The sequence below is a fragment of the Prionailurus bengalensis genome, chromosome E2 (assembly GCF_016509475.1).
Source record: "Prionailurus bengalensis isolate Pbe53 chromosome E2, Fcat_Pben_1.1_paternal_pri, whole genome shotgun sequence".
NCBI classification, from domain to species: Eukaryota; Metazoa; Chordata; class Mammalia; order Carnivora; family Felidae; genus Prionailurus; species Prionailurus bengalensis.
In genome coordinates, this window is record NC_057352.1 from 25,971,495 (window position 1) to 25,986,472 (window position 14,978).

At 35.7% G+C, this 14,978-nt stretch overlaps 1 protein-coding gene across 3 annotated transcripts in view; it reads right to left on the bottom strand.

The window, feature by feature from the left end:
• The window catches only part of ITFG1 (integrin alpha FG-GAP repeat containing 1), a 347,900-nt gene that overhangs the window by 179,822 nt on the left and 153,100 nt on the right, over window positions 1–14,978 (bottom strand). For all 3 annotated transcript variants that reach the window (XM_043600818.1, XM_043600819.1, XM_043600820.1), the window contains 2 exons: window positions 9,280–9,374; window positions 6,631–6,803 (listed from right to left, as the gene is read on the bottom strand). In XM_043600818.1, the coding sequence (XP_043456753.1) occupies window positions 6,631–6,803; window positions 9,280–9,374 (268 nt within the window). The remainder of the gene's footprint in view (window positions 1–6,630; window positions 6,804–9,279; window positions 9,375–14,978) is intronic.

Sequence of the window (14,978 nt, forward strand, 5' to 3'; positions counted from 1 at the left end):
ATTAACCAGAAGGGAAGCATGAGAGATTTTCTGGGGTGATGAAAATGTTTTTGTATTTTAATTGGAGTACTGGTTATCAAATGTTATCAAAACTCATCCAATTATACATTTAAGGTTTTTGCATTTTATCAAATGTAAATTTTTTCCTTATGTGATATTTTGGCACATAAAAATTGAAAATAAAGGGATAGAAATATATGCGTGGTAAATGCTTAGGAAAAGAAATAGAATATAAATTTGATATTACAAAAAAGAAATCAAAGTAAAAAAAAATTAAAAGGAAATATCCCTGTATTTCATGATTATATAAGAAGTGAGGAAGACAAAATATGCAAAAAGCCTTATGCACCTAGTAATCAAAGCTGCATTTTTCAAATGAAAAACTGAGAAGCTGACAACTGTTAATTATGATTGTTAAGATTGTTAATCCCAAAAATGAACTACTGGGAACTCATCAAAATAAAAAGCTTCTGCACAGTGAAGGAAACAATCAGCAAAACTAAGAGGCAACTGACAGAATGGGAGAAGATATTTGCAAACGACATATCAGATAAAGGATTAGCATCCAAAATCTATAAAGAGCTTACCAAACTCCACACCCAAAAAACAAATAATCCAGTGAAGAAAAGGGCAAAAGACATGAATAGACAATTTTCCAAAGAAGACATTCAGATGGCCAACCAACACATGAAAAAATGCTCCACATCAGTCATCATCAGGAAATACAAATCAAAACCACAATGAGATACCACCATATACCTGTCAGAATGGCTAACATTAACAACTCAGGCAACAATAGATGTTGGCGAGGATACGGAGAAAGAGGATGTCTTTTGCATTGTTGGTGGGAATGCAAGCTGGTGCAGCCACTCTGGAAAACAGTATGGAGGTTCCTCAAAAAACTAAAAATAGAACTACCTTAGACCCAGCAATTGTACTACTAGGCATTTATCCACAGGATACAGGTGTGCTGTTTCGAAGGGACACGTGCACCTCCATGTTTATAGCAGCACTATCAACGATAGCCAAAGTATGGAAAGAGCCCAAATGTCCATCAATGGATGAATGGATAAAGAAGATGTGGTATATATGTATACGATGGAGTATTACTCGGCAATCAAAAAGAATGAAACCGTGCCATTTGCAACTACATGGATGAACTGGAGGGTATTATGCTAAGCGAAATTAGTCAGAGAAAGACAAAATCACATGACTTCACTCATATGAGGCCTTTAAGAGACAAAACAGATGAACATAAGGGAAGGAAAACAAAAATAATATAAAAACAGGGAGGGGGACTATAAAGAGACTCATAAATATGGAGAACAAACTGAGGGCTACTGGAGGGGTTGTGGGAGGGGGGATGGGTGAAATGGGTAAGAGGCACTAAGGAATCTACTCCTGAAATCATTGTTGCACTATATGCTAACTAATTTGTATGTAAATTTAAAAAAATAAAAAAACCCTAAAAAACAAAACAAAAAAGATTGTTAATCCTAGTGAAGGATTAACGTACTTTTAAAAGTAAAGAAAAATATGTAAGAGTATATAGAAGATTTAAATAACATTATTATTTTTTTAATTTTTTTAAATGTTTATTTTTGAGAGAGAGAGAGAGAGAGAGTGAGAGAGAGAGAGAGAGAGACAGAGCATGAGTGGGGGAGGGGCAGAGAGAGAGAGGGAGATACAGAATCTGAAGCAGGCTCCAGGCTCTGAGCTATCAGCACAGAGCCCAACGCGGGGCTCGAACTTGCGAACCGTGAGATCATGACCTGAGCTGAAGTTGGACATTTAACCTACTGGGCCACCCAGGCGCCCCGATTTAAATAACGTTCTTAACATGAATGATATTTCAAATAATCATTCATCAGGCTATCAAAGTACCAGAAAATCTTAACAAATTTTAAAACGTGTTGCACAAGACACAATTCTGTATGCAATGCAGCAACTTTAAGAAGAAACAATAAAAATATAGATCCAAACCTCAAAACAATACAAAACAACTCCCCAAACATATTTATGTGAACATTCAGGAAAGCTTTTAAAAATAACTCTTAGGTTAATGGAAACTTATAATTAAACAAACAAAAGAACGGTGAAAGCACCAATTATCAAAATATGTGGTCTGAAGTCAAGTACATAGGAAATATTTAGTCTTAAAAAACACTTATTATTAGAGGATCACCTGTGTGGCTCAGTAGGTTAAGTGTTTGGCTTCAGCTCAGGTCATGATCTTGAAGTTCTTGAGTTCAAGCCCCACTTCCAGCTCTGTGCTAAAAGCTCTGAGCCTGGAGACTGCTTGGGATTCTATGTCTCCCTCTCTGTCCCTCCCCGCTTGCACTCTGTGTGTGCCTCTCACTCTCAAAAAATGAATAAACATTAAAATAATTTATTAAACACTTACTAGAAATATTTTGTTTTTATATTTAAGCTCTATTTTGTTTTAGGCTTATTTTTATTTTTTGCTTAAAAGTTGCTTTCATTGACTATTTTGATTTGTTTGGTACTTCCTCATATTTTCTCTATCTCTTTGTTGAAGTTCTCTTTGTGTTCATCCATTCTTCTGAGATTGGTGAACATCTATGTAAACATTACTTTATCAGGTACATTACTTATCTCCATTTTAATAAGGTTTTTTTTGGGGGGTTTTATTTTATTTTTCCACTCATCTGTTTCCTCATTTGCTTGAATCCCTGTGCTTGTTTCTATGTATTAGGAGAAACAGCTACTAAGTGGTAGGAAGAAGAGTAGTAGTGTGTTTCAGTCTACTGTCTGTGCAGAGCCCTGGAGGTGGCAGCCTGCCAAAAACTGTCTCTCCTATTGTTTTAGTCCCATGAGGCAAGCTTCCCTGGCTACCAGAGTCAGGTGTTCAAGAGGCATTACCTATATGGACTATGCACATGCCCTGGCTTTGGTGGGACTGTGTGAAAGTGCAGACGGAGGTAAGCCTACTCACCAACTTTGGTGGGGTGGTCCCAGGAGTTATGTCAGGCCAGGCATATCTGCTAATCAGATTTAGTGGGGGCAGGCTGTGTAAGAGTACCAGTTGGGTTTAGTAGGTTGGGCTGAAGGAGTACTAGGCTGGGGCATGCCTGCTGGCCAGGCTTAGCAGGGTGGAGCTATGGGGATGTTTCTGGCTGGGGCATGTGTAACCTGGGGTTTAGTAAGCAATGCAGCAATGGTGCCCAGCAGTGCCTCTGTCTCTGGCACAACAATGTCATTTTAAGTTTTCCTTTCTTCTCTCAATAAAATGAAAATTCAGAGAATTACGACATGACTATACATAGAATATGACAAACTAAGGGCAACTGAGTATCAATGGGATAGACAAGGGAAAAAAACAGGGTTTTCAGTCAGTGGTGGCATATATGTAAAATGACTGATCTCAGACCAGGCTGCTTCTATAAAATGTCACTAATAGAGAAGTTTTTCATGTGCCATGATTTTAAAAATTAACTCATGATAAATTAGGCCTTTTGTATAAGAGAAAAAAACAAATCTAAACAACTTTCTTCTCCAAACAAAAACACACAAGTTAACAAACTATGGTTTCAGAATTTCTCTTCATGAATTACATGTTGTGGATTTTATTCTTTCTGCATAATGTCTACCTCATTTTTAAAAACTGCAAAAAAAAAAAAAAAAAAAAAAGGAGACCGAATTCTCCAGGTAGCAACCCTTCAAATTAGAACCATCACCCTGCACTAATTTTCAGCAACACACCAATCTTGATGGCAGTTAAAAATTATAAAATGCTTTTTAGATAAAAGTAAATTCACACAGGAAAGAATTATCATGCACAATATATCTCCCCAACCCCTTTTTTAAAAGTTTGTTTATTTAATTTGAGAGTGGGAAGCAGAGGCAGAGAAAGAAGGAGAGAGAGAATTCCAAGCAGGCTCCATGCTGTCAGCACAGAGCCCAACACAGGGCTTGATTACACAAAGCATGAGATCATGACCTGAGCCGAAATCAAGAGTTGAATGCTTAACTGACTGAGCCACCCAGGTGCCTTTTTCCCTTCTTCTGTTTTAAGGAATATATTATGCTGAATTCTCCTGGACACACTCTCCCTTTCAAGGATAAGGCTATTTTTCATTTAGTGATTTAATGAAAAATGAGATGTTAAAATCTATCCTACTAAAATCTAACCTTCAATTCTCATCTACCCCAAAAGAACCAAAGAGAAATCCCAGTTTTAAACAGTTGCCTTTATAAAAGCATCAAGTGTCTATGACTGACTGCCTCTTACATTATGTCTTCTGTGGAATTATACTGTTCCCTGCTGAATTAGCTGTGGATACCATCATTATTTCTGAATGGTAAAGGAACTTAAGTTAAATATTTGATGGTTTAAAAGAGAAAATATTAATAAAAACTTTTATAGCAATATATATACACATGAATATTCAGCCATAAAAAGAATGAAATCTTGCCATTTGCAAAAACATGGATGGAACTAGAGAGTATAATGCTAAATGAAATAAGTCAGTCAGAGAAAGACAAATACCGTATGATTTCACTCATAAGTGGTATTTAAGAAATGGAACAAATGATCAAAGAAAATAAAAGAGAGAAAGACAAACCAAGCTACAGACTCTTAAGAGAACAAATGGATGGTTACTGGTGGGGGGGGGGGGTGGGTGAAATAGGTGACATAGATTAAGGAGAACACTTGTGATGAGCCCCAGGTGTTGTATAGAAGTGTTGAATTGCATACCTGAAACTAATATAACACTGTATTTAACTATACTGGGTTAAAAAAAAATAACAACAAAGTACAACTCACTAGTTTAAAAATAAAAAAAAATCCTTTATGACAAAAACAAAAATTGTTTGGATATTCCTCTAAGGATGAGTAATCACAGACTTAATCAATTTGGGATGGAATTTCTTATTCTTTTGAATAAGATTAATGTCCAGAATAAAGCAATTTTACATTTCTTTGTTTTTACGTGCCACTATACCTTTAAAAGGAATAATAATCACATTGAGTTCAGAGATTCATTTGGTTACATTAAATCTGTCTCACACACATAGGTTCTGAATGTACATACTCTGCATTATGAAGCATGATGATCATGACTGGAAAATTCTGTAAACATAACTTAGAGCAATTATAATTTCAAATCAAATTCTTAGAAAGTTTAAGTATAGATTCTCCATAATTGTCTATAAATATTTAGGGACATTCACTAATAATATATGTTTCTCTAAGAATCAGATCTCTAGATGACACTGTTTGGTGCTAAAAGCAACAATAAATCTGATTTTTTCCAGGGAAGCAGTATTGCATCATAAGCCTGGTAGCAAATGTGAAGCTGAATTATCACTAATTCCAGAGTCAACAAATGAATTAATGCACAGAGGAAAAATTATGGATAGATATGATGTAGGAGATAAGAAACAATAAGGGCCAAGAAAGAGAATTAATTGTGATAGAAAGAAAACAATAAGGTATTAAAATTTAGGAAGGATCATATTTATAGAATCTGCAAAGACTCAGGCTAATTATAAATTTAACTATTTTGGTTTACCTACTGGTACCTCTGCTTAAGGAAACAAAAAGGAGCTGCAGTACTCAAAGTCACTGATAATGTGATAAATACACTATTATTATATATATATAAATATACACATATATATATAAAATCATGTTTGAATTTTCATTGCAATTATAAACAAGCAACAGTAAGGTAACTCACTGAAAGTCTGCATGTGCTAGGTACTAATTGCTTCATTTATTTTTATCTCATTTAATCTTCACTACAACTACACAACACAGATGCAATTAGTACTCTCATCCTAGGCTCAGCTTTTAATCATGAGGGTTTTTAGTCTGAAAATGTAACTGGGTCATTTGTTTTTCAAAAATTTTGGCCTATGAGTGGAGGGTTCTGGGAGATAAAGGCTTCTAGTCATGGAATGAATAAGTCATGGGAATAAAAGGCACAGCATAAGGAATACCGCCAGTGGTTTTGTAATAGTGTTGTGACAGGTGGTAGCTACATTGTGAGAATAACATAAGGTACAAACTTGTCAAATCACTATGTTGTACACCTGAAGTTACCATAACATTGTGTGTCAACTATACTCAAATACAGAAATAAAATAAAAAATAAATTCAACTATTTCCAGGAAAAAAACACAAAAAAGAAAGGGTACCAATCATTCTGTCCTTTGTATATGCCTCTATTATTGAATGTAATACATTGTACTGCAATTACTTGCTTATAAGCCTGTCTCTACCTCCAGAATGGAAAACTTCTTAACTGTAAGGATCATGTGTAATTGCACATAAATAAGGCTCAGTTAATATTTAATGAATTGATTATTAAATTGCAGTCATTAAAAGAAAAAAAATTTTGGCCTTTTAACAATAAAGTTTTGTTGAATCAAAAATGAGCTTTGTATTTTAGATTAGATGTTCACCTCTGTTCTACAGAAATTAAATCTATGGAAGACAACAGGTATTCTAAACAATTTGTAATTCAGGTACAGGGTAAAGAAACAGGAACTAAGCTCAACATGTTCCTTATTTAAGGCACTCTACCATATTTAGGTGCTATTCAGTTAGCGAAGTATCAAAGTGCAGATATTTTTACAATATTTTTCACTTAATTTCCATACCTTCCGGATGTATTCTTCAGTATGGCAAGAGCATCTGGATAGCCATCCATGTTGTAGTCTCCAATATGAAGGGTAATTGGAATTGGTATTTCTGTTGGTCGTTGTTCATGCACAAATGGCACAAAGCCCCAGAGTGTGCCCTTGTTGCTGAACTCCCGTAGGACTGGAACCCACTATGGAATCAAGAGGGAAAAGGTCAGATTTGATAGTTACTTGAGAAAAAAAAATTCACCATTTGCAAAACAAATGATCCATTAAAAGTCCTCAAGATAAGCATCATCTTACTTCAATTTCTTTATCTCTACAATATGCTAGAGTATTATAATTTACTTTTAAGAACAGTAATTGACACTCTGGAAAACTAAAGTCCCCTTTAAAATTCATTACTAGTAATTTTTTCCTTAAACTGGCACATAGAGCCTTTGAAGGTTTTTCACAAAATCACAGACTCTTACGTTTGAACTGATGCTGATTCTGATAGTTGAATCCCCCATTTTAAACCTGTGTTGAGTGGAAATGTAATCTCAAGTGAGTATTTTTAAAAAATTACAGCAAACTGTAATATCATCTAATACTGATGTCCTTTTAGGAGGACCAGCTTAGGAAGAAAGTTAGAAGATGACAGAGTCTCCCTTGTTCCCCTGCTTTGCCTCTTATACATGATGATGACTTCAGTTACCATCTTCAGAGCCAAGAGTTCTGAGGCTTTCCTAATAACACCAGCACCAGCCCTGAAGAAGCTCTGCCTGCCCAGGGGGATGAGCTTTGTCACCAAAACAGCTGGAAGCTACATTTTTAGTAAATTTTTTATTTCTATATTGATTATAATGAAGAGAACAGAGAGAATAGGGTTGATTTCAAAAACAGCTTTCGGGAATCCATTTCTTTTTTGAATGCCCTAATCTTTACTTTTGATAACCTCTTTTTTTTTTTTTAATTTTTTTTTTCAACGTTTATTTATTTTTGGGACAGAGAGAAACAGAGCATGAACGGGGGAGGGCAGAGAGAGAGGGAGACACAGAATCGGAAACAGGCTCCAGGCTCTGAGCCATCAGCCCAGAGCCCGACGCGGGGCTCGAACTCCCGGACCGCGAGATCGTGACCTGGCTGAAGTCGGACGCTTAACCGACTGCGCCACCCAGGCACCCCTACTTTTGATAACCTAATGCAAACTAAAATCTGAAGAGTGTAAATCATACCATTAAAATTATAACTATGCCCATAATTAGTTAAGAGCATGAATACTGGCATACACTCTGAAGATATGCAAATAGGTGCAGCTGGCTTGAAGTGATAGTAGGACAAACATGACTAAATATATTTTTTTTAAGCAGGTGACTCTTTATGTGTCTCCAAGTCAAACTATACTAAAAATGGCTTCTTGGAAAGGGTTTAGTACATAGGGTATCCCAAACATTTTCTAGGTTTTCCAAAGAAAGCATATTTTGTCAAGGAAAAAGAAAAAAAAATGGCTAACAGAAAACATATTTATAGAAAACAAGCTGTTTAAAAAAACTTATTTACATCTTTAATCAACTTTTCAGTCTTCCCTAGAAGGAAAAAAGTATTATGTAACATCAACATGTTTTAATGATTCACTTGACTTTGAAAAAAATAGTTTATTTTGGAAGAAGATGGGAAATTTCACAAAGTGCCAAGTTATCACAAATTTCTGAAGAGGTTGACAGATTATTAATGAGGATAAAATATTCCTATTAAGGTAAACATATTAAGGTCTAAAAAGTAAAAAGATTTTTTATTAATATGACATCCTTATGAGTCACTAAAGAACTGTGGCATTTATTTTCCCAGAGAGAGATTACTGTATAATTTGAAAATATTCTCATAGTAGTCTGTCACTTGAAGCCAGGCTATAATTACTGTGTTTACTTATACATATGAACCAATTATTAGGTGTTACTTGACCTCATGTTTTCAGTAATTCAAAACTTTAAAAACTTTAGGATAATAAAACTTATGGGTATAGTAAATGTTTATAGACTGTTGACTGAAGATTTTTCTTTAGTGTCTTAGTATAAAATGTGGTTTCTTACGTATAAGGTCAATAAAAGTCAATATGTTATTCTATCATTTATCACCCTAAGATAAAAAACAAAGCTGATTAATTCTACTACTATATTACTGGCTTTCTTTTTCTAGTGCTATCAATATGGAAGAATTCTCAGTGTTACAAACTATCATTCCCACATTAATCTTCTGCTATGACTATCAGATTCTAAATTGTTTACCTATAAGCCACAGGTAAAAAGTCAGCATGAGAGAATGAAACTGATTTATATGCCACAAATAAAGACAAGATTAGCCTTGACAATAGATGTGATGTTATTTTCCATAACCTTTTATTATAGTTGCAGTGCATTTTATCATATTCCTGGCCTATAAAATGCTAATGGATCATTTAATTATAGGAACAATAATAGGTTTTCTTCACCAGAAATGATTGTAACAGTGCTTTCCCCCCTCAATAAACAAACACAAGATTTACATGCCTTTCATTAAATTAAAATGAGGAAGTCAATGATTTACATTTGGTTTCTCTGTATGTGATTCTTCAGATACTTTTTCAAATCTCTGAAGATTTTCTTCAAGAAGATAACTCTACTGACATTAAAAAACGAGCTGGTATACCTGCTTTGTTCCAGATCTTGCTAAGTAAATGATGCTTTTCTGGCAGTTTTTATCTTCACAGCCTGGCAGTAAGTGATCCATGTGTCCATCTCCATCTGCCAAAAGAAACTTTGAGAGTCCGTTAACAGCCACAAAATAAAGTGTGCTTGTACAGCAGGTTACATTTCCTATTTGGTCAAAGTCTGTGTCAATCTGCATAAATAGAAGAATGTGACGGATGACTTTGTAATAAATGTGATTCAATTAAAACAATTACTCTGCCCCTTGCTACCTATTACCTGGATTGTATCTTGTTTTATTTTTATTTTAAAAAATTTTATTTATTCTTGACAGAAAGAGCGTGAGCATAAGTGGGAAAGGGGCAGAGAGAGAGAGGGAGAGAGAGAATCCCAAGCAGGCTCTGCACTGTCAGCTCAGAGTGTGACGCAGGGCTCAAACCTACAAACTGAGAAATCATGACCTGAGCTAAAATCAAGAGTCAGACTCAACAGACTAAGCCATCCAGGTGCTCCTAGATTTATCTTGTTTTAAATTGCTCACTGTAATGTAGTTAAAAATTTATCCAATGTTGGAAAAAGACTCCATTTTCAGGCTTCAATGTTAAAATCATCAATTTTTAAACAACATAGGTTTTGATTTATTTACATAATTATCATAGCTGCCACAGGAGAAAAACAAGCATGTCAATAGTAACTCGTTATTATATGGCTTATTTTAAATGTGTCTTTACACATATTCTTAAGTGTCTTTTATATAGTATGAACTTCAATTTAAGAGTTATAAAGCTCTCAGCCCCCTGGCTTCTAAAAAGCACCAATTAATTTTTATTAATAAAAAGGCAAATGAAGAGAATACAGATGTCATTTCTGGCTGACTGGTTAAAAAACTGCATAGTGTTTTGCGAAGACCTTCAGAAATGAGGTTACTGAGGCACCTGGGTGGATCAGTCATTTGAGCATCTGACTTCAGCTCAGTTCATGGCCTCGCAGTTTGGGGGTTCAAGCCCCATGATGGGCTCTGTGCTTACAGCCCAGAGCCTGGAAGTTGCTTCAGATTCTGTGTCTCCCTCTCTCTCTGACCTTCCCCCACTTGTGTTCTGTCTCTCTCTCTCAAAAATAAATATTAAAGAAAATTAAAAAAAAAATAGAAATGAGGTTACTGAGGAACCTCTCTCCTATCTACTGCCCCTTACCTGATAGAGTTTACTGCAGTTTATAGATTTTGATGTCCTAGAGCTAAATCTCTACAGTGACATGCACAGTGGAATAGTCATTTGGATTTTAAATTTTGTGTTGCTTTATTCACTGACTTATTTGCTATGGTTTAATATACAGTGTGTGTCTGAGGTAAGTACCTTCAGATGGAAGGCGATAATAAGGATTAACAATAAAGAAATATTCATCCTTGTGTACACTTACATATTAAGAGAAATACAGAATTTAAACAAGCCTATCAAGTCTTCAGTAATATATTCACAAAGGAAAAAAGAATTTTAGGCTGAGTGGGTTGAAAATCTAGCCAATGGAAGCTGACCTCAGGAAGGAAAAAGGCACAGCATAGTGAAAAATAAATTTCTTTCATTTAATTTCATGGTTTAATTACTTATGATCCTTATGATTAATACCATTTGTGATAATATACCCTTACACAGAGGAGTAAAACATCAAATAAAATAGATGAATTGACAACGGAAAGTATAGAGAACATCTGTGATTTGACAATGTATAGATTTGGATTACTGAGAAAGAAGCTGAGAGAAAGAGGTACAACTCTAGACAAATACTTGGAAAGGAGAAGACTTTCCAAGGGCATAAACATCTGTCATGGTTACAAAAAAAAAAAAAAAATAAAAAAGAGCCAGCTAAGTAAGAATGAGTTAAGTGAAAAATGTGATTTATAAGTAGGTTCTAGTAATATCATCAACATCATTGAAAGCCAAACCATTTTATCGCAAATTAATGGGGGACCAATTAGAAGACCATTACCAAGTCTCTGCCCTTCATTTTTACCCAATGGCAAAATACTCAGCTTAGATTCTGATTTACACTTTGATTTCCCCCTAGTTGGTCTTTCTTCCAAGTAGTTTCCTATTTCCTACAAGTATTTCAACCATGACTTAGCTGATACTTAATGCTGGCAAGTAACCATCTAATAAACATAAAATAAACTCAAGTGATAACTCATATCTTTTAGTATAAATTATCAGCAATATTTTAAAGATATGTCTTAGAAATTGAGAACTTAATCATTGAGAATGCTCCTTGTACCCTCTCTAGGTGCTACTTTTTGATATTTAGGGAAATAGAGAAGCTTTCTGAGAGTTCAACTTCACATCCAGAGGAAAGTTTTCTTTCTTAAAGAAAACAAACATTTAAATCACACGTTTCACTTTTCTGCAGGTTGTCTGTTACATTTTATTTGAAAATAATTTAAACTTAAAATTATAATAATAAAAATAGTGGATGGAATACCTGTAAACCCTTTATCCAGATATTCCTATTGTTACCATTTCACCCCATTTGTTTTAACATTTGTATGCACTATGAAATCAATCTTCTGCTGAACTACATACATAATTACATACATTATGGCCCTTTACCCCTAAATAATTGAGTGTTTGTTTCCTAGGAAAAGGGATATTCTCTGACATAACCACAGTAGTTATCAGTTCATCAATTCACACAAATACTTTTACCTAATGTACTATCTATATTCCAATTTTATCCATTGACTTAACAATGTCCTTTATAGCATTTTTGCCTCTTACCTACCTAATATAGGGGTAGGAATTGCATTTAGTTTTTTTTTTTTTTAAGTTTATTTATTTTGAGAGAGAGAGAGAGAAAGAGAAAGAACACACACTAGCGAGGGAGGGGCAGAGAGAGAGGGAGCAAAAATCCCATGCAGGCTCTGTGCTACCAGTGAAGAGCCTGATGTGGGGCTAGAAGTCACCAAATGTGAGATTGTGACCTAAGCATCAAGAGTCAGATGCTTAACCAACTGAGCCACCCAGGCACCCCTGCATTTAGTTTTTAATTTTTAGCCTTCTTTAATCTAGACTATTTCCATAGCCACTGTTTTACAATCTGCATAACCTGTTTATCTCAGACTACAGTAGCCTTTTACTCAAAAAAAAAAAAAAACCAACTTCCTCTTTTCCATAATTTTATCTTCTAATTCACCTATTCTCTCCTCTGCCTCTTCAATCCGTGCTATGGCTGCCTCCATTTTATTTTGCACCTCATTTATAGCATTTTTTAGCTCCTCATGACTATTTCTTAGTCCCCTGATCTCTGTAGCAATAGATTCTCTTCTGTCCTCTATGCTTTTTCAAACCCAGCAATTAATTTTATGATTATTATTCTAAATTCTTGTTTCATTATATTGCTTAAATCGTTTTTGATGAGTATTGAGGAGGGCACCTGTTGGGATGAACACTGGGGGTGGTATGGAAACCATTTTGACAATAAATTTCATATTAAAAAAATAAATGTTTTAAAAAAATAAAATAAAATATAAAAAATAAAATAAAAACAAAAACAAAACTTTAATAATACTTTACCTTTTGTACCTAGGGAAGGAAATAGTTTCAGAAAAATAAATTTTACATGAATCAAAGGCCCAAGACTAGGAAATAATATTGATTTAAGCAAATTCTCTAAGAATAATGTGATTTTGAGTAGACTATGAAGAAATCATGCTGAAAGAGGTTCCAGTCTGTGAGGTTGGACACATTCTTTAAAAAAAAAAATTCTTTTTAACGTTTATTCAGTTTTTGAGAAACAGAGAGAGACAGAGTGTGAGCGGGGGAGGGGTAGAGAGAGAGGAAGACACAGAATCAGAAGCAGGCTCTAGGTTCTGAGCTGTCAGCACAGAGCCCAATATGGGGCCTGAACCATGAAATCATGACCTGAGCCTAAACCAGCCACTTAACCAACTAAGCCACCCAGGTGCCCAAACTTGGATACATTCTTTAAAGAAGTCCCAGGAATTGGTAACTTTGTATTCCCCTCTCCCCAGGACTTCAGTACACTACATATCTCAAGTTTTCTTGAAGGCTAACATCACTTCTCAAAGACTCAACAGAAAATATAACAGAAGGAATGGTATTTTGATTATTTTATAAACTGCAGTGTAAAAATTGACCTTTGGAATGGCTGATCACTAGAGACTACAGTGCACATTGAACACATGTTAATTTCCATTTGATGCTGACTTTAGCCAATTTTCAAATGAAATTCTCCCTTAAAAACAGATAAGTAACTTACTGAAATAAATGTAATGATTCAAACAGATTTTTCTAAGACATTTTAACTTTAAAACCAAGAAGACACTAAAATTAAGTTACTGTTTTCATAAAAATGTATAACGAACTTTTATATAATAATTTTTATTTTTAATTAGCAGGGGATTAAGAAGATATACATAAGAAAGGGTAACATATATATTACTTGTCTTTTTTTTTTTAATTTTTTTTTTCAACGTTTATTTATTTTTGGGACAGAGAGAGACAGCATGAACGGGGGAGGGGCAGAGAGAGAGGGAGACACAGAATCCGAAACAGGCTCCAGGCTCTGAGCCATAAGCCCAGAGCCCGACGCGGGGCTCGAACTCACGGACCACGAGATCGTGACCTGGCTGAAGTCGGACGCTTAACCGACTGCGCCACCCAGGCGCCCCTATTACTTGTCTTCTTAAAAATTTATAATATTTCAGTCTCTTGAAGTTAAGTGACCTTTGGTATCATTTAAAAAAATTACAATTCATTGTTCTGGCCCCAGATCACATATTACCTATCCAACTTCGAACAGCACAGTTTCTCTAATGCAGTGATTCTCAAAGTGGAGTCTCGGTCCCCATAGCCTAAGTATCACCTGGGAACTTGTTAGAAATGTGAAATCTTGGGGCACCTGGGTGGCGCAGTCGGTTAAGCGTCCGACTTCAGCCAGGTCACGATCTCGCGGTCCGTGAGTTCAAGCCCCGCGTCAGGCTCTGGGCTGATGGCTCAGAGCCTGGAGCCTGTTTCCGATTCTGTGTCTCCCTCTCTCTCTGCCCCTCCCCCGTTCATGCTCTGTCTCTCTCTGTCCCAAAAATAAATAAACGTTGAAAAAAAAATTAAAAAAAAAAAAAAAGAAATGTGAAATCTTAAGCCCCTGTCCAGATCTAATGAATCAGAACCTTGGAGAGTGGGGCCAAGCAATCTATATTTTCATACGCTTTCTGGTTGATCTTGATGCATGGGAAGGTGTGGGAACCACGGCACCAAGGTATTTACAATGGTCTCCCAGGGGTACCAGGGGGTGCTACATGGATCCCTACTTCTGTCCTGAATAAACTCCTCTTGCTAATCAAATTCCATTAGCTGCCTCCCCCCATTTTTTAATGTTTATTTGATTTTGAGAGAGAGAAAGAACGCGAACAGGGGAGGGGCAGAGAGAGAGGGAGACACAGAATTCGAAGCAGGTTCCAGGTTCTGAGCTGTCAGCACAGAGCCTGACATAGGCTCAAACCCACGAACTGTGGGATCAATCATGACCTGAGCCAAGTCAGACCCTCAACCAACTAAGCCACCCAGGAGCCCCTCCATTAACCCTTTAGTATGTATCCCTTCCTTCCTCAGGAGCTTTGTTCCATCTAGCCTCTTGGGACTGAGTCCATCTAATCTTCTACAAATTCTTGTTTCTCTTGTGCAGGTCAAC